The 27,620-nt window shown below is 41.8% G+C and overlaps 1 protein-coding gene across 1 annotated transcript in view; it reads right to left on the bottom strand.

Moving 5' to 3' along the window:
• adamts6 (ADAM metallopeptidase with thrombospondin type 1 motif, 6) overlaps positions 1-26,938 on the bottom strand; it is a 55,265-nt gene extending 28,327 nt beyond the window's left edge. The window contains exons 1-13 of the mRNA XM_034122751.1: positions 26,667-26,938; positions 24,815-25,232; positions 24,153-24,541; positions 22,072-22,246; positions 21,232-21,455; positions 20,513-20,596; positions 19,397-19,542; positions 16,279-16,322; positions 13,225-13,330; positions 11,869-12,015; positions 7,375-7,516; positions 3,842-3,949; positions 1,217-1,362 (exon numbers count right to left, since the gene is read on the bottom strand). Of these exons, the coding sequence (XP_033978642.1) occupies positions 1,217-1,362; positions 3,842-3,949; positions 7,375-7,516; positions 11,869-12,015; positions 13,225-13,330; positions 16,279-16,322; positions 19,397-19,542; positions 20,513-20,596; positions 21,232-21,455; positions 22,072-22,246; positions 24,153-24,541; positions 24,815-24,914 (1,811 nt within the window). The 5' untranslated portion in view covers positions 24,915-25,232; positions 26,667-26,938. The remainder of the gene's footprint in view (positions 1-1,216; positions 1,363-3,841; positions 3,950-7,374; positions 7,517-11,868; positions 12,016-13,224; positions 13,331-16,278; positions 16,323-19,396; positions 19,543-20,512; positions 20,597-21,231; positions 21,456-22,071; positions 22,247-24,152; positions 24,542-24,814; positions 25,233-26,666) is intronic.
• Positions 26,939-27,620: the final 682 nt, after the last annotated feature.

Below are 27,620 nucleotides of genomic sequence, written 5' to 3'. Positions count from 1 at the left end.
TCTCTGCAGACCCATTCTCACAGCGTTATAAACCTTTTTCTTACTCAATATCAAGCCACACTTATTGTTTTTACTTCGGCTGTGAGTGTTTGTGTGTGCTCAGGATGAGTTTAGCTTGTTCTCGCTGTATCGCCGACACGGAAGCCTGTCCGCTCCTCGCAGCAACGAGCCTCTCAACGTCGCGACCAATCAGAGCACACTGGGCTCACAGGGAGGGGGGGCAGGAGCTCCAACAAGCCGTTTAGGACAGAGAGTGAATACTGGTGAATACACATACTATACAGAGATGCTGTATGAGAAACCAATGTGAGTTTGGAACATTGCACAATATAAATCTATTCTAGTAGACCTCAACAATGGAAATATGATCAGTAGAAATGGCCATGACATGGGACCTTTAAGCTTAAAACTGTGCACTTCAGTGGAGACTCCATGCTGTACTAAAATGTCCAACCAACACATTATAAATCGGCTCCAGCCTTTTATTTAATGCCTTTATATCTGCCTTTCTCTCGGTGGATCATCAATTTACACGTATTATTGACCACTAACTGACCTATTTCAACAGGAAATACACCACATTTATTTAATTATAAAAAATAAACGCCTCACTTCCTGTTTGACTTTAAAGTATTCCACAATTGTCCTGTATAAGAAAAGGCAAAACTGAAGTGGCATTTATTTACACAATGCTTTGTTACATCCTGTTGCAGTTGACAACAAAAAACTAGCAAAAATATTTTTTTTAACAAAAACGCAATTCTTTCTATGGAAAGTGGCATTTATCCCTTTGCTGCTATTATGCCTCTCTTATCCCTTTCAAATATAAGATACATTCACACAGCATCCACATCCACACACACACACACACACACACACACACACACACACACACACACACACACACACACACAACACACACACACACACACACCACACACACACACACACACACACACACACACACACACACACACACACACACACACACACACACACACACACACACACACACACACACACACACACACACACACACACACACACACACACACACACACACACCCACACACACACACACACACACACACACACACACACACACACACACACACACACACACACACACACACACACACACACACACACACACACACCTGTAGGCAGGACCTGGATGTGTGTGTTCAGCTTGCTGCGGCTTACTTTGCCTACTTACGCTGGGCTGTCACAGTGCCTCATGGAGGAGGAAACACCGCCCCCACAGGTCCTGCTGCACTCCCCCCACGAGGACCAGGGCCCCCAGCCTCCGTCCACACTCTGAGGCCAGGTACCGAACACCACACACTCCCCCTGGTAGCACCACTGCGAGCAGAAACGCAGAGGAAAGAGAGAAGGAAAGTTAAGTTATCATGCAGTCGAGTTGAATCTTATCCGAAACGTGAGACACATTTTAGACACGATTGTTTTAGAGTCACAATAACATCATTATAACAAAGAATACTTCAGTGTCACTTTTACAGTTTTATAAAGTTTGACATCATGATAAATCAATGTGCATCTGTGTACAATGAACTGTAGACTAAACAGTGTTCCTTCAATAACACACGCTCTCCCTCTGCCTTGCTTTAGAAACACACACTAACTTGTGATTACAATATTACTCACCCTATAATTCATTTCTGTATTAGTCCTGTTATTTCTCCTCTCTTACCTGTCATTTTGTATGTGTTATTACTGACCTGGTTTCCTCCTCGTTGAGGTTAATTGTTGTATATGTAATGTGACTCAACTCAGGTTAAATCCATTTGAACATTAAAGGAATAGTTCAACATCTGAGAAGTACTTATTAGCTCACTCCAAAATGGAAATGATTACAAATGAGAACACAAATGTCATTACACAAGCACTTGCTCAAATCAATACAATTGCTTTCTTGCTAGAGCCTTACTTAGCGGCTGATGGTAGTATTAAAACGTGTGATATCACTATGTCGCAGAAGTAAACAAAGGAGAACAATGGAGGCATTTAAGGCAGGGGGGGAAGTGTGTGGGAGAGGAACACAGGCATGTTAGCCTTTGCAGACCAAAAAAACCGCTGTATAACACACTACAGGAAAGGGAAAACCCCAAAAAGAACAATAGGGCCCCTTTAATTTGTTTATTTGTTTTGTCCAACAAAATGTGTTCTTATAATCCTCTTGAACACATTATTACCTTAACAATTATTTGATTACAAGTTGAATAAACAACTTCTTCTAGTGACTTAGCATGTCTTTGTGTTCTTGTTTCCAGAGTACTGTGAGGAGCTTTCAGAGGCAGGTGAGGGATGTACAGCAGTATGTGTGCTGATCAGGAGTGTTTTAATCCTCGTGCTAAGCTGTTCACAGCTCCAGAGGGAAGAGAGGTTTAGAGACGTCCCTTTGTCTTTCAACTGTGTCAGTGGGTTAACAACTCAGAGACTGGGACAGATAAGGTAAGGGCTGCGTGTCCCTCTCTGACTCACTCATTCCCGGCCTGAGATGCTCTTTAAACAAGATTATCAGTGGGAGAGGAGAGAGGAGAGATGTGTTGAGGGAAACTGCCTGACAGAAACACAGAGGGGGAGCGGAGATGAAGTCTAGCAAACTGTTTATCTGTGAGTCCATTTAAACATACAAAAATCTCGTCTCTGTTGGTCAGTTTCTGCCCCTCTCCCGCCTCCCTCTGCCCTCTCCCCCAGCCTCTCTCCCTGCTCCTGGTGGAAGGGCCTCTCTCCATTACACGCTGGGTGAGAAATGGCTGACATTCATATTCCTTTGAAGCTCTCCCCGGGCAGGGGCAGACACGGTATGCCACTGGCTCTTCTAAAGCTGCTCCAAAAGCTGATTCAAAGCCCCCCCGGCTCAACCTGGGGCCCCCTGTGTTGTCCAGGACCCTGTCCGTGGGCCCCGGCCCTCAAAGGCTCCACTGAGCTAATGGTAATCGCGGGTGACAGCTCGTGACACTCTGCTATTCTTCCCTTTTAGACCTCGGACCATCCGGTGACAATGGCTGCCGTAATCCGTGTTAAAACTGTCTCCCCTAACCTGGCTGGCATCAACAGCGGGCTGATGACCTAAAGCTTGGCCTGCTAGCATGTGTGTTTTTGTGAGTGTTAGCGCCATCCCAGAGAGGAATAGATCAAAGTTGAGGCAGTGAGGTACCACTATCAGAGGCTCATTTCTGCACACAGAGGAGGTTATTGATGTGCTCATTACAGATCAAAAAGTATAAAATAAAAAAGGTATGCATATGATTGTCACACTTAATTAAACATTCTTTCTGAAAAACCCTCAACCAAAATATATTATAGGTTAATGGAATTAGTTTGTGGTGCTGACTGCATTGAATAAATACATCACAGCAACATGTCTTTTCAGAGTGCTATCATTCACTCACAAGAAACAAAAATCCGAATGACGATGCCGCTGGGTTGATTGTCAAGTATAAGAAAATGTATTTCAAAATTCCTCTCTTTTCTCCTCCCGTAAAACAAAAACACATTTTGATGACCCGTCTTGACCTGGGTGACGGGGGTGGAAATGTAGTCATTTAAATGTGATTGATGGTGCAAAGCTAACCAAGTTCATCATATCAAAGCGAACTTGACTGTTAACGTCTGGGTTGCAGTAGCTGGGAGAGATATCATAGGTCAGAGGTGAGTGTGTGGCTGTCAGTTTGGAAACACATCTCTTACTCATCCTCCTCCTGATCTACTGTAGCAGTGTGTTTGAAGAATATCTTAAACCGCCCACGAAACCACTAGGATTAAGTGAGAAAATGTGTTATTCTCTGGTAATTTGGATGAATATTCGATGACTTACCCCTTTATCAATGCTTCCAGTCTGGCACAGGGTCCCCTCCGCAGCAGGGATACTGTTGGTTACACAGCGGTTGCTTTTGCTAAGGCACCAGAGCTCTCTACACACTTCCTAGGAAAGAAGGCAAAAGCAAGTTGGTCAGAATAAATCAATTCAGTAGACCGGGGGGTGGATCGCTGATTAAGGGAATGATTTGTCAGTAGCCTTTGGTGGTTTCTTCTCCACTCGGACGGAGAAGTAGGAACAAAACTATCTATGAATCTACTTGATTCAAGATCAAATCAGATGAGTTGATGAGAGGCATCTAACTTTAAGAGCTCATATGCTTTGGATCATCGTACATCTTGAGCAATACGGCGAGGGTCATTGGGTGCTCTTAATGTTCTCCTATGAGAAATGAAGAGTCAGCTGGATCAACACCATGACTAACGTTTGCTCACGTTCACCTCAAGACCCCACGGGACCGTGACATCAGTTCAAGAAATCACATTTCTGCTGCTTAGGGGAAATCAAGAATGAGCAATAGGCCTCCCAAGTCTTAGATAAAGAAGACTTGTAGGTCTAACAAATATCTTTAGTATTACTGAGTGGTCTGAGTAAACATCCCCGTCTTCTCCTCCTTAAGTCTAGAGCATGAGGAGAATCCATTTAGATTACTAAAGGAAGGGAGTGTGTGTGTGAGAAAGAGAGATAGTGGGTAGACAGCACTAAGTTGCCCCCAAATAAATAAAACCATAAAGAGAACACATGTTACAAGGACTGCTCTGCACAACCTCGCATTAGATTTCCCATTAAACCGAGCTGGGACGCCCCCGTGTCTCGTCTTCAAAGGCTTTTACAGGACAATTGTGTACGGCAGAAGAGCAGGCTCATGAAAAAGAGTTATGATCCAGCGCATAGATCGTGACCCCCGGGGTCAGTAAATATGCCACGGCCCCCGACGCTCCCTGAGCCTATCCAGATTAAATAAAGCGGCAAACTGCCACTCTCTGGTTGCAGCGGCTCTCCTCTACCAGCTGGTTTCAATAAGCCGCCCGCTGCTCCATTCGCTATCTCCACCAGCTGAAAGGTTAGCGTCCCGGGCTTTAACGAACGTGGATGTGCGCCTAATGGATTTACGCAACGTGAGAACAAGCCGGCGATAAAAAAAGGGCAAGAGCACTCGGTGAGGGCCTTGCTAATATAGCCATCGAAGGTTGTTTGTTTTTCATACCTTCCAGTGTCACGCAGCTGACCTGCCTGTGTTGGTATCTCGGGGCACTAACTGAAGTAGGAAGTGGTCATTGGAACCAAATTAACGCAATCAATCACCATAACTTCCTCTCTGGACTTATGTGTTTCTTTCCCCACCTCTGACACAGGCTCACACTGTGGTTTTATGTCTGTGAGATCCCCCGCGGTTCTTTGAAAGGTTTTGAATTTAGTTCAACCGCCGCAAAGGTGTCGTTGGCCATATTCAGTGAAATATTGCTGTTGTTTTACTCGACATGAGTGGTTTACAGTCTCTTTTGGCAATGGCTCCTAAATACAAAGCAATATACATTTTTGTTTGATTTGTGAGCAACTCAATTATGATCAATTATCATAGAGGTTCGATACATTTTAAAATTAGACAGAAAAAAAAGAGTCTACATCCAGACTGTTCTTAGTTTAGCATGCTTACATTTACCAATTAGCAGTAAAAGCCTAACATCTTATTGTTTGAGTAAACAGCCACATGGTCATGGTCAAACTCAAAAGTATAACAAGCTGACCGAAACCATTTTAAATATCCATGTTTTCACAAAAAACTCTCAAGTCTTTGCATTCATATTCTAATTCCCAAGTCCTAAAGTCGGAGTTTCAAGTCCTGAACAAGTCTTAACTCGCTTTTCTTGATATTTTGTTGTATGCAAATGAAGTTATGCATGGTATCATTCTTTGTACCGCTCAGTGAAGTAACTTGTCATGTGTGCTCTGAGTTCCCATCTTGTCCTGAAGATAAATGAATATGGTGCAGATTTGTGGTAGGCATTTCAGAGTTTGGACATACCAAAATAACAAATCACTTTGTTATCATACAGTCTAAGCCCAACATGTTTTACTAGTGAAATACTAAAACTACAATATGACATTATTTATCGTAATATTTAAGATAAACTTTGATATGCTCTGACTAAACCTCCCCTGGTTTCCCATCACTGTTTTCTTTCGCAGTGCAAAACGATAACGAAATACAACACATTTCCATCCAAATGTGGAGTTCAGCAGGTTAGAGCTGAGCCTTGGCTTTAGAAACCAGACTCTTCCACTCATTAGACTTTTTATCCATTTCTGTGGTCACGTCTGTCCTGAGAGCAGTCGCAGAGGGCATCTCTTTCACAGATGCTGTATGAAATAGATCTGATTGTCAGATGAAAAACTCCAATCTAGTCTGTGGAATCGTGCTGGAATCCAAGCCGCTCATAAATGTTCGTCTTTCATGCTGATCTAAAACCACAATTATGAGCTTAGAAACCAAAATAACAGGGCTTGATTTGGGGCCTGTTATAATCTGCTGTCTTTCAATGAAATGAAATAACCTCATGATCTCAGCTAATCTACGTTCCAATATTTACGTAACGCAAAACAATATCACGTTATTGTTCATTAAATCTTCGAGGATTCTTTTGACCGCTTATTTGACCGTGTGGCTGTTTCTCATCTTTCATTGCCTGTGTCATTTATGAAGTGCGGTTTTCTCATGACTCTGGCATGGGAGGTGAATCATTATCCTCACAGACTTAAAGATGAGAGAAGTGTTGACTTCAATCCTTCATCTCTCTGTCCGGGGCGTTTATAGATTAATAAGAAGAATAGGGCAACGTGTGGAAAGACACCTCTAAACCAGCTCTTGTCGTCAGACAATAATAAAACTATTATCTTCCCCTAATGTTTATCCTCCATTAACCTCAAGAAGGAAATATGAACTTGAAGAAAACTGTTATCATCTCAGTGAGGACTGAACATGCTGTGACTGCACCTCTTATTCAACATGTGAGAAATAACAGAAATTAAAATGGAGCTTGTTGTTTCAGATGCTTTTGTTTTGCATTTGGTTTTAATTTATATATGACTTCTTTACAAAACAATGTGCAGCGCTTTTATCCATTTCATAAGTGTCCAATAAGCTATTGGAGGGAAAAATGGCAATAAAACCTAATTTGGTCACATTATATCATTTTGTTTTAGTTTTTTAAGCAATGGAGCTCACAATGGGACACCAGATGTGTTTTTTTATCTCAAAGGTGCATGATAAAAAACTCCTAAGAAGACTCCTAACTTCAGTTCATCAGTTTCCCACGCAGGTAAAAATAACTCCTTTGCAACATCATATACATATCAGATTAATACATTCATTTATGTCCAATTTACTTTCCAAGTTCAATGTGTGTTGGAGATGCTAAAGTAATATTGTTAACTTATAAAAACTAGAACTAAATGAGCAGTTCAAACATAAAACAGGGATCCTTTGGGTGAGTAAGAGGAGGACAAGAAGACAGATGCTGGTTTCTTACCCCATACTTGCACTGGCGTGAGGAGGTTCCGTACTGGAAGCGACACTGCTCGTCTGCATCGTACACCTGCCCAGGGGCCACTGTTGGGTACAGGAAGTCTCGTTTCAGAGGTTCATTGTCCAGACACGTCCCCCGACCTGAGCTGTCAAAAAAACAAACCTACAATAGGATTGTTTCTTACACAAAGAAACCTTTCTACACTTGGCTGATGGCAGAGCTAGAAAAGCCAAGATTGAATGATTAAAGCCCCCCCCTCCTCCTCGTTTCTTTAAGACCTTGGCTGGTGTTGCTCGACTCATTTTATTTTGCCACCAAATTACAATTGTAGGTAGCCTGTCTCAAATCTCAAATGACATGTAGTTAATGTTGATATCACACATCAACACCTCCTTATCAAACGGAGTGTTAAAGCACATGCAGAGACATTTTACCACAGGCAAAGAGGACCGAGCTTAAAGAGCAGCCTTCTCTGATTATATGGCTCTGTGCTCCACTATTCATATATTGAATCCACAGCAGAGTCAATAACATAACAGAGCAGGGAGAGGAAGAGAACAATCTGGAGTGAGCTATGGGTCATATGTCCGGGGCTAGGAGTATGTTTAGTCTGTTTGTCTGATAGAAATGTGTGCGCTCACAAAGAACTTGCAGGGAAATAAACACACTTAGCTGATTTGTATTTTAGTAATTTACAAATAAATACACACAGTTGTTTCTTTGCATTGTGTGTCTGTTAATCCTTGGATGAGATGCTGAGCTGTGTGTATGCTTTTATCGCCCTATCTTTGAGGTCAGACAATCAAATTTAGTATTAATCTGTTGACCTTTAGCCCACTTGTATGACATTCAAATCATACCAAAGGCAAGTGCCAATAAATAAACAGAGATATGCTTGCTTCTGCCTGAGTCATAGAATACACTCTAGGCTAAATGCTACTACAATATTTACTATAACACTGTGTTCTTTCCAGATGTGGCAGCTGCAAAATGCAGAGGAATGCCTCCCATCCAGCGAAAGGAAAAGTGGGCCTAGTGACAACAATAACGTAGAGCTAGGCGTTATGATTGACTGCAGCTTGGACCCACAATGCAGCAGTGAAGAAGACAGAAACTTAAACATTGAACGGCTGGTCCACACAAAACTGCAAAATCACATATTTGACCACATACCTGCAGTGATATATGGCCGAGCTGATAGATTTGAAAGTATATACTACTTAGTACATTCTCTACATTTCCCCAAAAATTCTAGCTCAGCTGTTTTTTTAAAGTAATAGCTGTTTTTCAATCATTTCCGAACAAATAGACCCTACAAAAATGGTTGGTTTTGTGCAAACATTCAGTACATCAGCTGTCCTGGGAAGAAGGTCTTAATTTTAGGGTTTTTATCTTAAAAACTATCAAATTAAATCAATCTGCTTGGCTGAACATACCATTTAAAAAAAGAAAGTTTTGTCATTTGGCTAGACTGAGCCTTTAATGAAATTTCCAGAGCTAATTAAGAGGACGAATGTTTCCTTCTCTGCTTTACCTCAGGATTTTGTTCCACCAGCTTTTTTTTTAAGAGATCTTCTACATATTGTTTTATCCCAGTGTAGTAAATATAAAACAGTATTTTAGTAGAATTAATGATTCCTTTTTGACCCTCTTCTCGCTCTGTCCTCCAGTATAGAATAATCCCATTTCTTGGCTCTTGTTCCCCGGAAGACCCTCTCATCATGGAGAAAGAGACACAAGTGGGTCTCTGAGGCCCCCGACTCCCTGTGCACTAAGGGCAAGCCTCTCTATTTATTGGTTTGGAAAGGGACAAAATAGTCAAAGTTTAAACATAGAAGCTATTATTTGACATGGTCGTAATGGCTTCCTGTCCGGTGGATTCAGCCAAATTCATTATGCTGAGCGGAAATATCCTCTAATAAGCGAGAACATCAGCAATCCCCGAACTCTGACACCGGTCGTTTATGTAGAAATTAGCCATGCTGAGCGTGTCCACCCATCAGCATGATTAAATCAGACTAACCTAACAATTATCACAAGGCACAAGTCACATAAATCTAATATGAAACTTAATAGATCATATGTGGTCTCTGAGAGTTTAATAAACCCAAACAGCCTGTCTTTTAACATTTATAACAAACTGGCGTAAAAACTTAGGAGGATAAACTTTGACTGAACTGTGAGTGCATTCATAAACCACTGCTAAAAGGCCCAAACAAAGCAGCGCATATTGCTTTAGCAAGACGGTGAATCTAGGCCAACACCACAGCCAAAGTTGTTTACTTGGCTAGGAGAATATCGCGTGTGTGATATCCAAAACTCCGATCGAGGGAGAGAAAGGGAGGATAATTGGAGTTTACAGACAGAACCCTTTTGTAAGAAACATAAAAGCTAAAGGCAATAAAACACAAAATGAATACAAAAAACTCAAGAAACAGTCTGATACTTATAGGGCTATAAATATAAGCTAAGCAGAGGTTTATTCTGCTGAGAAAACAAGAAATAAAAAACAACTTTGTCTTTTTGTTAGCTCTGGTCATCCTCATATATACTGGAGCCAGCGCTGGACAGAAACCCGGCGCAGCAGCAGAGAAGCGTCCCTTTGTGTCCCGGCTGGAAACTGGCACATGTTACTGTCATCTCTGTCACAAGTGTTGTTCATGAACCCTCCTCTAACAGCTTTCAGCCGGAAACATCATTTGACAACCACAACAGCTATTATCGGCGTCTTGGAGGGCCTCGCTAACTAAACCTCAATACACACACACACACAAACAGACACACACACACCGCAGACTTGCAGCGCATCCAACCAATCCTTCACTACAAGGTTGTTTGCAAGGCTGTTGCGGAAAAATGGAAACGGGAGGATCTTTTTGTTTATGAAGCAGCTACGGATATCTAAAATCCTCCCTGGAAAGCTTAAATAAATAGGCTCTTTGGTGCAATAAAAAATACAATTTCAATCACAGATGCATGCACTTATACCAAGCTGCGAGACTCTGATTCAAGCCTGTTACATTGAAGTGTTACTTTTAAAGACTTCCAAATAAATACAAATAAAATCCCTGTTTAAATCTGACCTCTGCAGTCAGTAGAACTAACTCACTTCTTTAAGAGCAGTTATATCAGCTTGAAATGATTGTTTTGTCCGCTTGAAGGCACCAAACTGTAAACACATTCACATTTTATCACCAATGTATTGGCTCTGTCTAATATCAAGGTAAATAGTGAGAGGACTTTGAAAAGAGGAGGCTTCCTTGACCTAATTCTGGCACGCTTAAAGGATAAAGAAGAATGGCAGCATGTTTCTCCTCTGCTGGAATAATCCTGACCACTTTCTGATTGTTATTCCTACACAATGAAGCTGTTAGCAGTGGACCAGCCTGCCCAGAGCTCCGTTTGGGAGAAACATCACTCTTCATCCACAGCGAACAACAGTCCCCAACTCAAATGTATTAGAGACTGTGTCTGTGAGACCAGGGTGAGTCAAAATGTTTATCTTCTGGTTCTGCTGCAACCATTTTCATGAGTCCTACAAAGTTATAAGAGTGCTCAGATTCAGGGAAATTAGAGCAGCTCATTTAGAAACCTCTTCGAAAAGCAGCTTTAACTCAATAAACCAGTGGCAAGCAGGGATCAGTTAATACACTCCTGTCATGTCCAAAGATATCTGTTCACTGCCAGACTCTGAAGGCCAGATCCAGATGTTTTGTCTGGCCTTCTATGAAAACATCTCCTTTTTTGTTTTTACCATACCAGGCTGGTATAACTCAGCCAGCAAATCTATTATTCAGCCAAACTTCTCCGATTTGGTTTATTTGTGCACTTAAAGCTTCTTTTTTTCTTTGACCTATCCACAAAACAGCGGAGTAGTGGTTGGAGGCAGCTGGTCTCCGCATCACCACTGAGCACCACATGAGCCCCAACATCACCCGCCTTGTGGTGCGAGGATGCAAGGGGTGGAAGGCACCCGGTTATCACACACAGCCACAAGGAGGTCTGGCAGGAGGCTTGGTGATGAAATGAATGTGAAAAAGTGGGGAAGGCCCTGCTTACAGGACATCCTAGCGGGTCACCACAAGCCGGTGGCAGCGGGTTGCGAAGAGAGGCGGCTGCAAGCGAGCTGGAAAACAGGCATGCTCCTTTTTCTGATACTACACACACACACACACACACACACACACACACACACACACACACACACACACACACACACACACACACACACACACACACACACACACACACACACACACACACACACACACACACACACACACACACACACACACACACACACACACACACACACACACACACACACACACAACACACACACACACACACACACACACACACACACACACACACACACACACACACACACACACACACACACACACACACACACACACACACACACACACACACACACACACACACACACACACACAACATAGACAGTCCCACAGGGAGCAACCATCATCCACTTACTCGAGAAAGCTGGTGATGTAGTCTTTGCTGCAGGCGGACCAGGAGAAAGGGTTGGTGTTGGCTGTTATATGAGCGGCCATTAGCTTGGCTGTCTCGTGGCCTTTGGTACCGCAGGAATTCCCGATCCCGTCGTGGTTCATCCCAAAACTGAGACGCAGAAAATAAAAAGTGGAATTAGGTTCAGCTGGGTTTGCTGATCATCAGTAACCACGGGTCTAAAAGTGACCCTGTGTTTGGCGGTGAACAGATGGCATGAGGGTGGACAGTTCAGGGTGCTGTTTCTGCATGATGTCTCCCTTAGTGGCCCTGGCTATAAAGATGGAGCTCTGTGGCTCTGAAACAGCTGTGTGGAGGGGAGCCAGAAGTCAAGGGTCAAACCCTGTCTGGAGCTCGGCAGGAATGAAAATGTCTAATCACTACTTTGATGCCTGCATGTCAATCACCGTCTGCAGGTCTGAGCAGGCCGGGAGGGAGAGTCTCTGCTGAGCTTTAGATCAATCGCTGCACCAGAGAAAGAGAAGAGATCCAAAAGCCCAGCTCCCGACCTTGTGGTCTGTTATAAAAGCTGCTCAATAATTTATTTTGCACTGAAAATAAATCCTTTCAAAAATGTATATAAAAAGAAAATACCTTATCTGTCTGGATATCTTTTGAGGGAAAATCTCTCCTTACAGCAGGATGTCAAAGCTTACTTTTCCTTACAGTCCGGGAGCACAAATCAGGTCTAATGTATATAACAACCCCGACCACATTGCACAGCCTGAACCTGTTTTTCTAAGGCTGGCGTTTATGACATTTTACCCTACTCTGGAAATAAATCAGCCCCGCTGCAGTGTGTTTTTTTATACATCCTCTAGAAGCAGAGACTATTTTTACAACTGCCCCACAACAGAAGCAGACACGAGACATAATAAAGGAAATCGCCATCTTGCTAAACTCTCTCGAGAGGGATACGTAGACTAATACATCATCATTATTTTGCTTTATATTCAGGAAGAAAGAGCCAGAGGTATGTGGACACTGACATTTGCATGAGGAAATATGTGGAGATACAGTTCAAGACGTCTGCAGGGGGAAGAAAAGGCTACATGCAGGTCTGGCAAACTCAAGTACTAAGTAATGTTTGCTTAAGAGCAATTATTAGAGCGGACACAATCGTGATAAAAGGTTTCAAGATGATCTGAACAAATTCCTTATGCAGCAACCAAGTGCAACACTCTAAAATGTGCAGTTTCACTTCAGGTCTGTATCACAGGATCTTTAAGAATTACTCTTTTCATCCTGCATGAGACTCAGCACTGCCTCAGCGTGTAATATCAGATTTTATATCTGGATCTTAAAAGTATTAAAACTCACTTGTGGCCGATCTCATGCGCAATTGTGAAAGCAGAACCAAGGCCGATGTCTTCATTGATGCTGCAACTCCTCTCGGGCTCGCACATTCCAGCCACTGAGGCCAAGCCTGGACACGGACACACACACACACACACACACACACACACACACACACACACACACACACACACACACACACACACACACACACACACACACACACACACACACACACACACACACACACACACACACACACACACCACACACACACACACACACAACACACACACACACACACACACACACACACACACACACACACACACACACACACACACACACACACACACACACACACACACACACACACACACACACACACACACACACACACACACACACACACACACACACACACACACACACACACACACACACACACACACACACACACACACACACACACACACACACACACACACACACCAGACAAACACAAGGTCAAGACAAAGCATTCTTAGGAGTCACGGTCATAAAAATGGGATTCCACACATACGATCTCCTGTGCACCAGTGGGAGTTGAGTTTAGCATCACTGGCTAGACCTTCTTTTTTTTTGTATTCCTTGCAAACTACAGCAACTGCTGGAAAATGTCTAGACAAGGGTTAGATTTATACATTCATGTAACAAGGGATCGGCTAAAGCGAGCCAAGGAAGGGAATATAAGGACCCCTTCACCAACACCGTGCCCCACCAGAAACCTGTCAGAAAATATAGATGTTTTCCTCATTTCTAAACCGGAGTTGGAGAACGAGAGAGAGGGGAAACAGAAAGGGAGAGGAGGAGAGGGTGTTTAGAGTTGAAACTGCTCCACAATCCAGGTGTCGCAAGTCCTTTTTTCCTAAAGCCTGACAGGTCAGATAGGGAGACAGGAGGCAATTCTTCACAGATTACATCTACAGGTGACTGGAGAGTGGATCATATGACAGCGCAAAGCAGTTGTGTGTGTGAGTGTGTGTTTTTGTGGGGGATGCAGATATTGTGAGTGAAGGACTGACCATTTTAATTAAGTGGTTTTCAAATGTTTTTGAGCTGAAGTTGAAGTTAAGAGGAGGCACTATAACAATTCTTTACATAAGTTAGAAAACTTGCTTATTGGTAGTTTTTTTCTTACCTAATAGGCAGTTTTAGTGTTCTTTGCTCAGGACTCAAGATATTCTAAAACGTGCGTAATTTTCCGATACAGTGGAGGTAAATGGGATTTCTATTTTGATGCTCAAATCTCATAAAACACAGAAATACAACATTTACAAACAACTTTTCTTTCTGAATAGTGTCTCTGATAAGCTGAATAATCCCTACACTTTACTAGTCACGTTTTTCTATCCACTACTACAGTATCTAGACTCAGGTTTTTATTTATTTATAAAAATGCATAAAGCCAAGTGGATGGAAAAGCATTTACTGTCAGCATTTACTTGGCACTCCTCCCTGTTTAGGATGAGACCGATATCTCTTATCCTAGACAAATTCACCTAAAACTGAAATGCTCAATCCAACAAGGGCTAAGTGACCGTTTAAATTCATACCAAGCTCTGAATTTAGTTTTCCATGCACAGACAGTGTGTTGCAACTTGCAGTCTAAGTGTGATACTGATAGATGGGACACACCTGCATTCGCACTTGAGAGTAACCTGCGTAAATCATGTTTTGGTGGTCAGCGCTGCTTCAGATTTTCCGGTATAGTTTGCACGAACTCCCTGCCTCCCTGCTAAAAGTGGCATGGCTTTTGTATCCTCTTTACTAAGAGGCTAAACAAGAATAGACTCGCAAATCAGGAGGCCACTGAAACCATTACTGCAGGGAAAGAGGGAGCCTGAAGGTGAAAAAAGGAGGCGAGGGAGGGAAGGAAGGAGGGTGGCTACTCTACGATTAGTTTAAGAATGTTTGTGTGAGAGAGAGAGAGTAAAGTGTGTGTGTGTGTGTGTGTGTGTGTGTGTGTGTGTGTGTGTGTGTGTGTGTGTGTGTGTGTGTGTGTGTGTGTGTGTGTGTGTGTGTGTGTGTGTGTGTGTGTGTGTGTGTGTGTGTGTGTGTGTGTGTGTGTGTGTGTGTGTGTGTGTCGAGGGTGAGCCAAACACACACACCCTGCATTGTAAGTTGTTTGCTTAACACCGGGGTGGACTCGGCATAATCTCTAGGCCCGTGATTACACGGCGACCCTAAAGGCCAGCGATCTGACCTGGGAGCATGATCCCAAAGAGGAGAGGGAGGACAGGAGGGGAGGTGGGGAGGAGCAGGGGGGTCAGGGGGGGGGGGGGGGGGGGGGGGGGGGTTGAGACAACGAGGAAGCCAAGCAGATGCCAGTGCAATTAAAGCGACCGGGGAATGTGACGAATGCGGTCAATCTGTCAAACCACCCCTGAAGTCACAATATTACCTCCAAGATATACTGTGGTGCCTGCGGGGCCTTAACAAAGATAAGATGGGGAGAGAAGCTGGGTGAAGGGATTGGAGAGGAGAGACGGAGGAGGGGGGGGGAGTCTCTGCCACTGCTTGCTGTCCTTTTTCCCACCCCCAATACCATCACAACCAGCATATCACATTTTATCTCCCTCCTGCATACTACACTCCCCATAATTGTCCTTTTCCCCTTCCATTTTCCTTTCAACTCCTCCTCTACTTCTCCATCTCCTCCTTCTGTCACTACTCTCCTCTTTATCCCTCCTCCCCCACCTCGAGTCTCCCTCCTCGGTTTCCCAACACATACCTTCTCCTTTCTCCCTCAACCCCCAGTGGAGGAGCTATAATAACACAAGTGAAAACATCCTTCTCATTATGTCTCACAGGAGCCGTCTGGTGTTCTTCTAAAGGAGACTGCGAAGGTTGCTAAATAAGGTTTGTCTGAGGACACGTTGAAGGCTGAACGTCAAAACGAAAACCTCTCTGGAGGGAAAGGAGAAGACTGAAGTCCTAATCCAGAGAATCATAGAGTCAACATCAGCTAAAATTACCAATTTGGCAAGAAAACCCATGTTAATATACATTAATCTGACTCTGCCTTAGTCCACTCACCTAGGGTACCGCAGGGTTTGTTCTTGTACGTGCAGATGTCATACCTAAAGGCGGGTGAAAAAAAGAAAAAGAACAGAAACAATTAAATTAACTCTACACTTTTTTCAACATATACAGTATTTTCTTCCACTGGCTCTTTGCCATCCCATTCTTTCCATGTGTAATCACAGTCTGGCGAGATATAATCTCAACCTTTAGCATAACAATAGCATATAATGAAGTCGTGACAGGTTCAGTTGTAGAAAACACCTGGTTCACTGCTCCATCTATAGCATTTAGCCTTCAGGGAAATGCCACTTAGCTAACACACAGTGCTCAGACGTGAATGAGAACAAAGTGAAAGGCTTTGCTCATGCTGTGTCCCCACTGTTAACCCCTGTAACTCACATACAGGTAATCCAATAGAGGCCAGAACACTCTGAGCCACATCATACATTTCAAATGAAATATCCAATCATTCCTAAAGCGTTTAATCTATTAAAACCAAGGGCACAGAAAATGTAATTTCATTCTCCTTCCCCTCACTCCCCGTAAACTCCTCTTTCTCTCCCCCTTCTCCCCATCTCTCTCTCTCTTCCCCCCTCCCCCAGTGGAGCAGCTCCAAACCACAGAAGTACAATCGTGACCTGGTTTAGGACATCTATTTGTTTTTGATTTATTTCCCTAATTTCCCTCTGTGTTTTGTTTTGAACGCGACAGGCCACATTCCAAACAAGGCAGCCTCAAAATGCTGTCTGACGCAGAAACTGACAAAAGCAACATTGCTACGAAGGTCACTTTAAAGATGAAAACGGTGAAATATCTCAATGAAAGGGGTTTTGTGTGTCCTGCTAGTGCACCTCTGCAGGAGAGCTACATTGATCAGAGATCACAAAGAGGTAGTAGTAATGGAATTTTCTGACACATAGCTGCAGGGACAATGTTTGCTTCCTGTGAGCCTGGTTATAACAACAGACAATGAAAGTCTAAATCCCTATCATAATAATATTATCCCATTATCCGACCAACACTTCAAAAACAAAATATATTGAGTTTACAATGACATAAAACAGAAGCCTTACAAAAGAGAAGCTTGAGCAGGTGGAATATTTACTTTAAAAAATATCAACAAATAGGCTAATCATAATAATCCAAAAGGATAAAAGTATAAATTAAATAAACGTTGTGAGTACTGCAAGTATCTACCATCTTAAAAATAATACTGGACCTTTTTTTAGGTGCATTCCACCTTTGTACGGAATGTGGGACTGCTCCTCCAGACATGGTGGTTAATGAGGGCTTCCTGGTGTCTACCATCAGCTATTTATAATATTTATAATCTCCAATGTTAGCATCTCTGAGCTCAGCTGTTGCCTCCTCCCCACAGCTTTTTATTTCATTATTTCTATCCTTATTTTTGCTCTCTTTTACCAGTATTTCATCATACAGAAATAACCCTGCAATGCACGTATGAAGCACATAGTCGCATTTCCTTAAAACAGTGTTGGTGTTAGCTTAAGCAATATTAGCTTACAAACTGACAACATGCCACCTATATAGAATAAGCTAAACTAAATGTCCCCCCTTATTTTAAGCTGCTGTTTTGAGGTTTTATATATTCAAACACATGTAGCCTACTATGCGTTCACTAAAACATAATAAATTATAACATAAACCGAGTCTTGGTAATATAGTTTTAGTAGTTGCGATGCTAGCAACTAAATGCTAATGTAAGCATGCATACAGCTGTAATGTTTACAAAGTTCGCCATACTAGTTTAGCATGTTAGCTAACATTTGTTAATTAGCGCTAAACACAGAGTATGGCTGAGACTAAATGTAGTCGTGTCTCTCTTTCATCGGTTTTCCAGCAGTAGCAGGGGGCTGTTTGAGGCAAACCAACTCTGATAAAACGTTACCTTTTCAGCACCAAACGACAGAAAAAGTTATCCACAGTGCAACACTTAGCAAGCTTGTTGTTTGAGACCAAAACAGAGATCAAATAAAAGTATTATTGAATTTACATTTTTCAGGTTTCCAGAAACATACCTCTTCTGTGATAATAATGTTGCCTTCTAGATATTAAAGTAGTAATTTACTAGCTTGTAATGTGGGTATACAAACTTTAAAGGGCTTGTTTCGTAATTTGTTCTGCTATCACATGCCCAAAATTGCATCATGCAACTTAAACTACTAACTTGCAGAATATGTGATTGATATGTCTAATTCTGCAGGTCTATAGCCTACTGCTGCTGGTTTTCTTTATTTCATCATGGGTGGCGCAGTTTGGGATGTTTATTATGTAGCTCACCCTTGTTAAACATAAATGGATAAGTTTGTAGGTTTATGAGTTACAGACCGGTTTAATGAGATGTTTGGTATCTTAAAAGAGTGATACACATGTATCACCTCTCAAAGAGATAAACCTCATGAATCTACTACACAGCCTTTGGTGTAAGTGCTAAGTGAAGCTAAAAAACACCAATAAAAATGGAGCAAAAGGAGCTGGAGAACCTCAACTGACAGACAAACAAGCAAAAGCACACTAATGATAGAACGGCTGTTTTGTACAAAGCCAAGAGAGTCAATAACCTTGGCGTAAACCCATGTCAATCACAAAATGCCATCTTTAGACAAACCTGTGTATGTGGGGGGTAGATATATATATATATATATATATATATATATATATATATTTGAGTTGCTAGGTAATGTGGCCAAACAGTTCAAGCCTATTCCAGGTAATGACAGAGTTTTGCTGTTTTATGGCAACACCCACAATGTAAATTGCAGTATGACATACAGTTATTCTGTAACAGCTCATAGTTTTCAGTACTTTATTCCAGTAAGCTTTAACACTTACAGGTAACATTTTTGCACACAAACTGGACATTGGGAGGGTTTAGTACTGAAACTGCTGGCCACCTCTCTTATTAAATACAAACACATAATCTGGCTGGTGACTCCACAACTTTAAAAGCACAGAAAATAACCTGCAACCTATTTGCTCAAATGAGGAACTAAGTGCTACTTACTCTGAAAGTAACAACTCTTTAAAGTACACAAATCCGTGCTGGATCATTATACTGGCGTGTGAGCTTAATTGTAGTCCGTGCCTGTAGATGTGAGCCTACACTTACCGAGTGATTAGGACGGCGTTGTCATGGTGGGCCATCCCGTTTTCAGGAATGCTGTTGCCGTCGCTGTGATGGGACAGGATGGACTTTTGCCACTTACAGAAACTGTCCAGAGACTTGTCAGCATGGTGGTTAATCTCCAGGTTAGGCTGCAAAAGAAAACACAACACACATGCAGTACATTGCAACATGATTCTGTAGCACAAAAGAAAAACATACTACAGAGAATACCACAATTTGTTTCCGCATTTCATATTTAAGTATCTTATTGTAACGTAAGGTAACGTATTTGTATGTGTAGTAACAATTTGTATTGTGTATATCATTTTGTTGTGTTCTTCATCAAATTGCATTATGTGGTTTTGTATCCTGCCACTTCATATCATGCCATCTTGGCTTATATATTGCTGTAATGTGTTGCGTCTGACTCCTGTCTGATTATTGTGTAGGATAAACACTTTAAAGCAGGAGACACAAAAAGACTATCAAGGGAAGAAGATGTAGAGAAAGTTGTGGTAATGTAATGGGTCAACTGTAGTAAACTGCTGCTTTGCCAGCTGTGCTAATTTTAGCTGATTGATTACAAAACAAGATTGAAATACTCAACAGTGACTCAATTTCAACTTAAAATCATTGTTTTGCAATTGGGTTTTTTATATAAAGTAGAATATCCTTCTTATGGGCAAAACGTGCAGCTCCACTTTACATCAACACTTGTTTTTTGGGACATGATGCTACGAACAGAGCCGCTATGACCCCTTGGAAAAAAAACAGATGCCAGGAAGGCACTCTGTTTCTCCCATCACACATACAAGCACATGTACATTGCATGTAAGAATCCTAAATCGAGGCTCCCTGGGGGAATATGTCTGAGCACATCTTTCATCTGAAGTGGTGGCCATATGGTGAATAGTCTCCCCTTCAAACACATAAAATACTGCAGCTCACTCACGCTAAGCATATCAGTTGTACACTCACTACAGGTGAAGGTACAGACGATATTAAAAAAAAGCCTCACGGTAATATTAACTGCGATAATACTGCATGGATGATTCAAGGTAAGTGGAATTAATGAGAAAAACAGTAAAGGCATGAGACAGGTGTTGAGTTTTTTCTTACCTGATCTTCAGTCAGAACAATCAAGCGGGTCACAATAATGTTCACAACATTTCCTAGACTGGCATCACGGTAAAGTTTGGCAACCTGACCTCCAGAAAAGAAGAAAAGACACAAAGTCAGACAATTGTGTCCATATGACACAACATCTAACTTTATCAACCACCAGGCATCGTATCACATTACTATAGACATCTAGAGTGGTGGAGGAAGTATTCAGATCCTTTTCTTCAGTAAAAGTTTGAAAAGTATAGAAATACTCAACTACAGGTAAAGGCCCCTAACTCAAAACCTTTCATAGGAAAAATGATGTTACAGAAAAATGTACTTACACTATCAAAAGTAAAAGTTCTTATTGTGCAGTAAAATGTTTTCTGCCAGTGTTTTATTATATATGATGTGTTTGGATAGATATTAATTTTGCAATACGTGTTATTATGTGTTGTTGCATGTTTTTGTTGCATTGTACAGCTATATATATTTATGGCTGTCCGATTTTAACTCCTAAGAAAGGAAGAATATAAAAAAATGTAATGTGAAAAGCAACTAAAGCTGCCAGATAAAAGTGGAGGGAAGAGTACATTATTCAGCTCAAATGTGTTCTTAAGTAAAGTCCATATCCAGTTTCACTCTACATTCCACCACTGGTAAATATATACTGGTAACAATGGAGGACATGTTTGATCAACAACAAAATGACCAAAAAGTAGGATCAAACTTACAATATTCATTACGGACAAGATGTAGTGCTCAATGTCTTTGCGTCCGTGGTAACCGACCATCATTTTATCGGCAACCACAAGCGTCTCCACGAAGCGCTCTGAGCTGACGGAGCGCCTCTGTCGGTGGGTGCTGTTCGACTGCTCGCTGTCGTTTTGGGGTGCGGGGGACGAGTGGACAGGGGAGGGTGTGCTGAACTGGCAAGGTGCACTGCTTTTACTGAGGTCTGTCGATAAAGACAGGTTTTAGTGCATTATGAACATCAAAAAGTTATAATGCATTATCTGAGCGAGAGCTGTTTTGTGTATGCTGGATGCACATAGGGAATCTACCCCTTTTAACCTAGCAGCTAAAGCCTTTGCTTTATGACCCAGATGCTCTGGGAAAAAGCTATAAGATAGTACATGTTAGGGCATGCTAGCTTCCTGTCGATGACAGCCTTTGCTGTTTCTTATAAGACCGTGGCCCAAATACCTATATCCACCTGGTTCTTCTTCCAATTCATCATATCTCAGCAGATACAGAATTTTCTGGAGTTGTTTGAATCTGAACATGATTATTGGTTCTTTAAATAGGATTTTTGCTTCTATAAAAGTCAGAGCCAAGGACTCTTTAAATTAAGCACTGAAGGGTCTTTTTATGAATACTGGAATGAGACTTTCTCCTACAGGTTGAAATGTGTCCAGGCCGGGAGCAACTTTAGCACACAAGAGGCCTGGTCATGTCTACCAGAACCTGGGCCTAGCACCAAACCAGCACTTCCTCTAACCTGCTATGTATAGTTATTCCTTTACGTCAGTTCCACCCACACACAGTCCAAACCCAGATGGAGGTTCACCAACCTGAAATGCCACAGCTGAACTCCTGGCTATGCTCTTGTGGTGAGGGAATGGCAGACATTTTATAAATAACATGTTGCTGTGCTTCTTCCAGGTTCCATTCACCGGAGGTGGCGGAGGATATGTTCTTTAATGGCTCTATCAAATACTGTTCCTCCTCTGTTGTTATAACACCATGCTTGTTTGGGGAAAAGAACAGTGAAAGAAACAGGTTACAAACACAAGCAAAACACTGTTGAAAGAAAAATGCAGGTAAAATCAATTTACATTTTTTGTATTTTTACTTTTTTGAATGCTTTCATTCTATTATACATGCACTCCTATTTTAAACAGGGAAAACAGTTTACACCGTGTTCTCTGACAAAACGCAATGAACATTTTAGAGGCGATACAATTGGAATGGCAAGTCATTAGAAAGGCGCCATTAGATTCAGGTCACCCTTTTTTGAGAAAATCAAAATTAGTGATTTGGAATTTCAGCTTGAGTGAAAACTTCACACTCTTCCAGGTTTTCATCACATCGGACATCACATTATATACAAAAATTGTCAAATTTGTGTATATAATGTGATTCCATACAATTCCTTTTTTGTCTGAACACATAGTCCACAGATTTGAAATGTATTCTGTTGCTCTAAAGGACAATTTCTTACATTTGAAAACATTTAGGTTGAAATATTGGCAGAAATTGAATACAAATAATTGTAAATATGATGTCATTAGTGTATTAACACCTGAGTAGGAATTTTAACTTAAAATGAGCCTTTCATATCTACATAGTCATCTTCCATGAAGTTGCCATTTTGCACCGCCATGTTTCTACAATAGGCCTGAACGGATAAACTGGTTCTGGCTCTAACAAAGGCATTTCATGTTTTTAGGTTACCTGAAAGTCATAGTACTTCCCCAACTCTCTTTAGAGGAAAGGGTGAGCAGAAAGATATTCATTTGTTACAAGCTGAAACCTCACTTCTAGGTGCCTCTAAATCATATACACTGGACCTTTAATAGTTTGAATAAATAGCATATTCCCACATGTGTTCTCCTCCTCTTAATGGGGTCACGTTTAAGCACATACAACACATTAGGAACAAGACTGCAGTTACATTTAAGAAGCCCTAACGATTAATTACATTAAGACCAACATTGGAAAAAAGGTTTATCACCGCCTTTAGAGCATTAACAGGGAGACGTCCTTCAAAGTGGGTTTGTAGAAAACACCAACTTGGCTTTGTAAAACTTACAATGAGAGCAATTAACCACACATCACATCAGCACACAGAAACACATTCGATTTAGGGTTTTAACAGTGTGTGATGTCAAGATCTCTAACTATCTAGGCAGCTGATTACATTAGAGTGCAGACACAGTTTTGTCCATTTTTGGTGCCTTTAGAGAAAACACTAATTCAATTTATGATACGCTGTGTAGATCTTGCCAACACATTTGGCTAAATGTATTCTGCACATGATTACATTGGCCAAAAAGAAGCCGGGCCAATTTTTCCTTTATTAGAGTTATTCTGAACCAAGGGGGGATAACAGCTTTTAAAACGCTTCCAATTTCATGATTAGTTAAGAGCAGCTGTCAGTCACACAGTGAGGACTAAAAGCTCAGACAGGATAATTATATGTTGTTAGAGCTGCTCAGTTTTGTCGTTGACCAGAGCACATGGAGTCATATCAGGACACATTATTGAAAAAGGGTAAAAGGGTCAGCTTAAGAAACGTGATCTCCCAACTGCTGGCTTTTAAAATATGAGGATAAAAGGTGGTATTTAAAGAACAAATACAAAAGAAAAGCCCTGATGCTTATCACTAACAGATCACTAGGACGTTTTTCCTCCATGAGCATCACCTCGCTCCAAGCTGCCTGCAGACTCAGTGTGCCAAGTGGAAGCCAGCCAAGTTTCTGTTAAGCAAACTACAATTGGTCTAATCCTTTGGCACTGCGTCTGAAAGATTGGCTGACATGAGAGCAGCAGAGGCTAGGTATATATTATCTGACATTAGTGACGGGGGTTTGTTTGAGGTGAGTGGTGTGAACTCTGTCACTTGGGATAATAAAATAAAGTTTGTACTCACCAGGCCCTTGCAGTTGCTGAGAGCCACTCTGGTCGTGCTGTGCTGATTTTGCAAGAATCCCACATAGTGACAGTTATCTACCATGTTATGACGCCACTCCATCCCTCCTTTGCCCCAATACTCCACTGTGAAATGTTTTGACACCAGGTGGGGGTTGAGTGTCAGGTTTAAGTGAAAGTGCTTTCCGTAGGCGGACAGTCTGTAGAAGAGCCGGGACTCTGGGGGGTCCGGGTCCAACGCAGGCATCTGTCCCATTATGGGGTCCACCGCCCCCCGTCTCCGTCTCCCCGGCCGGTGGTGCTTCACAGTGTAGCTCAGGAACTCTCCGCCCTCATCCACCCGCACCGGGACAGTCAACTGGTAGTGCTGCAGGTAGGACAGGAACTCCTCTTTTTACAGGAGAGAGAACAGAAAAAGCCATGTGATAATCTGAATCTGAATCAGGATCGGGTTTATTGCCAGGTACGTTTAGACATAGGAATTTGCTTTGGTGTATGATGGTTCACAGTATGAAAAACACATGGTGTGCATTTGATGTAATGCATAATGTTTGTGGAGTGGGTTAGCGTCAGTGTCAGTGTTAATGAGGCCGGTAGAAGAAGAGAAGAATGAACATACAATAGCAGATTTATCACCCTCCTCTCCACCTGTCTACATCATACCTTGAGAGTTGTGTGACAGTCTGTTGATGCTTTGAAATTCAGAAGCAGCCATCACCACCAGGCTCAGTGTCCAAGTCAGCGTCTTCCACAAAATTTCCATAATTCAGGGGCAGATGTGACATGGGGTGGAGGGTAGAGGGTGCTACAAACGAGTTAAAAAGACCTGATGGGTCCGATGCCACACCATAACAAGTCCATGGTTTGTCTCCTTCAATTGAATGTTCTTGTCGTGCTCGCAGGCTCATCCAGGTCTCAGATTTCTCCTGAAGGCGAGCACTTCCACATCTCTCTGGCCTCAGGATTCATGTCAGCAGCTCGTAGAAAACACAGTAATCCATCAGACACAGTCACTCTCAGGTGTAACTCCAAACAGGAAGCTCTATATTGGAAACTTGTCTTGACCGATCCATCTGCATTCCTGTGAAGGAAATCAATCAGAGGTTAAAACACCATTATCTCCTGGAATTATCGATTAATCAGGTTGTTGTTTCTCCTACAGCCGTCATGATGAGTCGATTCATCAATTCATCTCCTGACAGAAAATTAGTCAACAATGTTTCTAATAATTGATTTATCGTTTTAGTGTTTTACAGGGAAAAACACTTGCTTTCCATTTCCACAAATGTAAAGATATGCTGCTTGTTCCTTTTTTAACTTGAACATCCTTAGATTTTGCACTATTTGCCGCTTTGGTCAAGCTTTTCACCATCATTTTTATACGTTTTAAAAACCTAATTGATTAATCTGAAGATAAGATGAAATGTTGTACAAATGTTACAAAATGTCAATTCAGATTTGCCAGATTTTCCCAAATCTTTGTCCAAAAATCTGTTACATTTCAAAATATGTTGAATTTAAATTGAGACCAAGCAGCATTTACATCACATATATGAATCTGGAACAAGCTTTTTTTTCAAGGATTTTAGCTTGAATATGACTAATTGATTAATGAACTAATAATTGCCTCAAGAAAAATCTCATAATTAAAGTTTATAGTTTATTTAAGTTGGTTTCATGACTCACCACGACTAACTTGACCATTTGAAGAACACATAGCCATAAACACCACTTATTTCAGCACCATGATCTGTGCCTTTGCCCTGCATATTCATCTGGATGTATAGGTTAATGACTAATAGCCTTAAAACGAGTACACAGTGTATATAAAGTGTTCTAGCCACATTAAAACCGATGCACACATCTTAAAACATTGTCAACGGTGCTGACTAGTCAACATGACATGATATCATTTGTGCAGATTGTGCTTTTACTCACTGACGTGCTTCACGGCAACATGTGCAAACTAAGACTACTATAAACAAACGTCAGCGGGTTCAGGTGAGAGAAGTGACTCCAGACACGGATGACAAGCCTCTGGAGATCCGTGGTTTCTGTGTGGACCTCTCCAGGCTGCAGCCCTCCAGACAGACAGCGCTACTTTCTTGGCCACCCTGACCCAGACAGTTGGCAGCGGGCCCGCATGCATACACCGGGACCTCAAACACAACCCTCCAGAAGCGTCTGCAAATCAAAATAAACCACCTGACATCGCTTTGAAACGTCTTGGTGTTGTTGCAAAAGGCTTCAAAAAGCTACTTATTGCAGATGTGGACCTGAAACGCTGCAATACTTACATGTAGATCCAGTGCGTAAATGTTTCCTGAAGTGCAAATTGTACACGCAAAAAACTCAGTGAACTCGCAGTGCCAAGTTAAGCAGTGCAGCTGTCTAAATGCTGCTTTGTAAACACAGCCTGCTTCCCTGAGAGGATTTAAATGCTCACACGAATCTGCTCCGACAAAACTAACCGGGCAGTTACTCAACAGACAGGGGAGTGTTAACAAATAGTTACCATGCTTATCTTCATTGTCAGCTCCGGTCCAACTGTGCAGGCAGAGCTCAGGACAAAAGGCTTCTGCAGCTCTGAAGTTCCGCTCACAAACCTCTGCTGATCTCCTCTTTTCATCTCCCTGTGGGCTCTACCATCCTCTAAAACTCTAGTGTGAGTTTCCCCTTCACACCGTATCTCAGGACAGACACTGTCCCCCAAAAAAGAGAGCAGTTATATCAAAGTCTTGGATTTCCTCCAGCAGAAGGGTCTATTTGCAGCCTATCGTCTTTATAATCTAGACTTTGTGTACTTGGTGGTGGCTCAGAGTGGCTTAAAAAGTGAGATGAGGTTGCAGAGGGTGTCCTGCCACCTCAGAGACCGCCACAGCACACTGGATTTAAGAAAAGTGCATGCAAACACCAGCAAAAAGTTGCCTTGGAGCTGCTCCTCCTTACTACATTGCAAGAGACCGGCTCCCAGTCCGGGCTGCAGCTTCAAATTGGCAGCTTTTTCAGGAGGGCTGACGTCACTGCAGATGTGCCTCTTCCATCAGCTGTGCGCATGTCTATCAGTGCTGCCCTGAAATAACACGAGCTCACATAAAACCTCTGCTCTGTGAAGAATATAGACCTAATAAAGAAAGTGGAGGGGTAAAACCTTTTTTTACAGTAGTAAAAGTAGAAATACCACATATATAAGTAATGGCAGTTTATTATAACATTAATATAAAACATGTTGATTAAAGTCATGCATTTCAAGTATTACTTTTGCAAAAGTACATAAGCAGCAAAGTTGACAGTAAAGTTTTACATTTACTCAATAATGTACTGTTTGTACTGCATTGTACTTTGTTGGCATTTCCATTTCCTGCTACTTTATACATCTAAGTAATGTACATTTTTACATTTTACAACAGTAATTTTCTACTCAAACATTGATGCATTAGTAGGAAACAATGTGTATATCCATACTGTA

The sequence above is a fragment of the Trematomus bernacchii genome, unplaced genomic scaffold, assembly GCF_902827165.1.
Source record: "Trematomus bernacchii unplaced genomic scaffold, fTreBer1.1, whole genome shotgun sequence".
In the NCBI taxonomy this organism is placed as follows: domain Eukaryota; kingdom Metazoa; phylum Chordata; class Actinopteri; order Perciformes; family Nototheniidae; genus Trematomus; species Trematomus bernacchii.
This window is presented reverse-complemented; position numbering and strand designations above follow the sequence as displayed.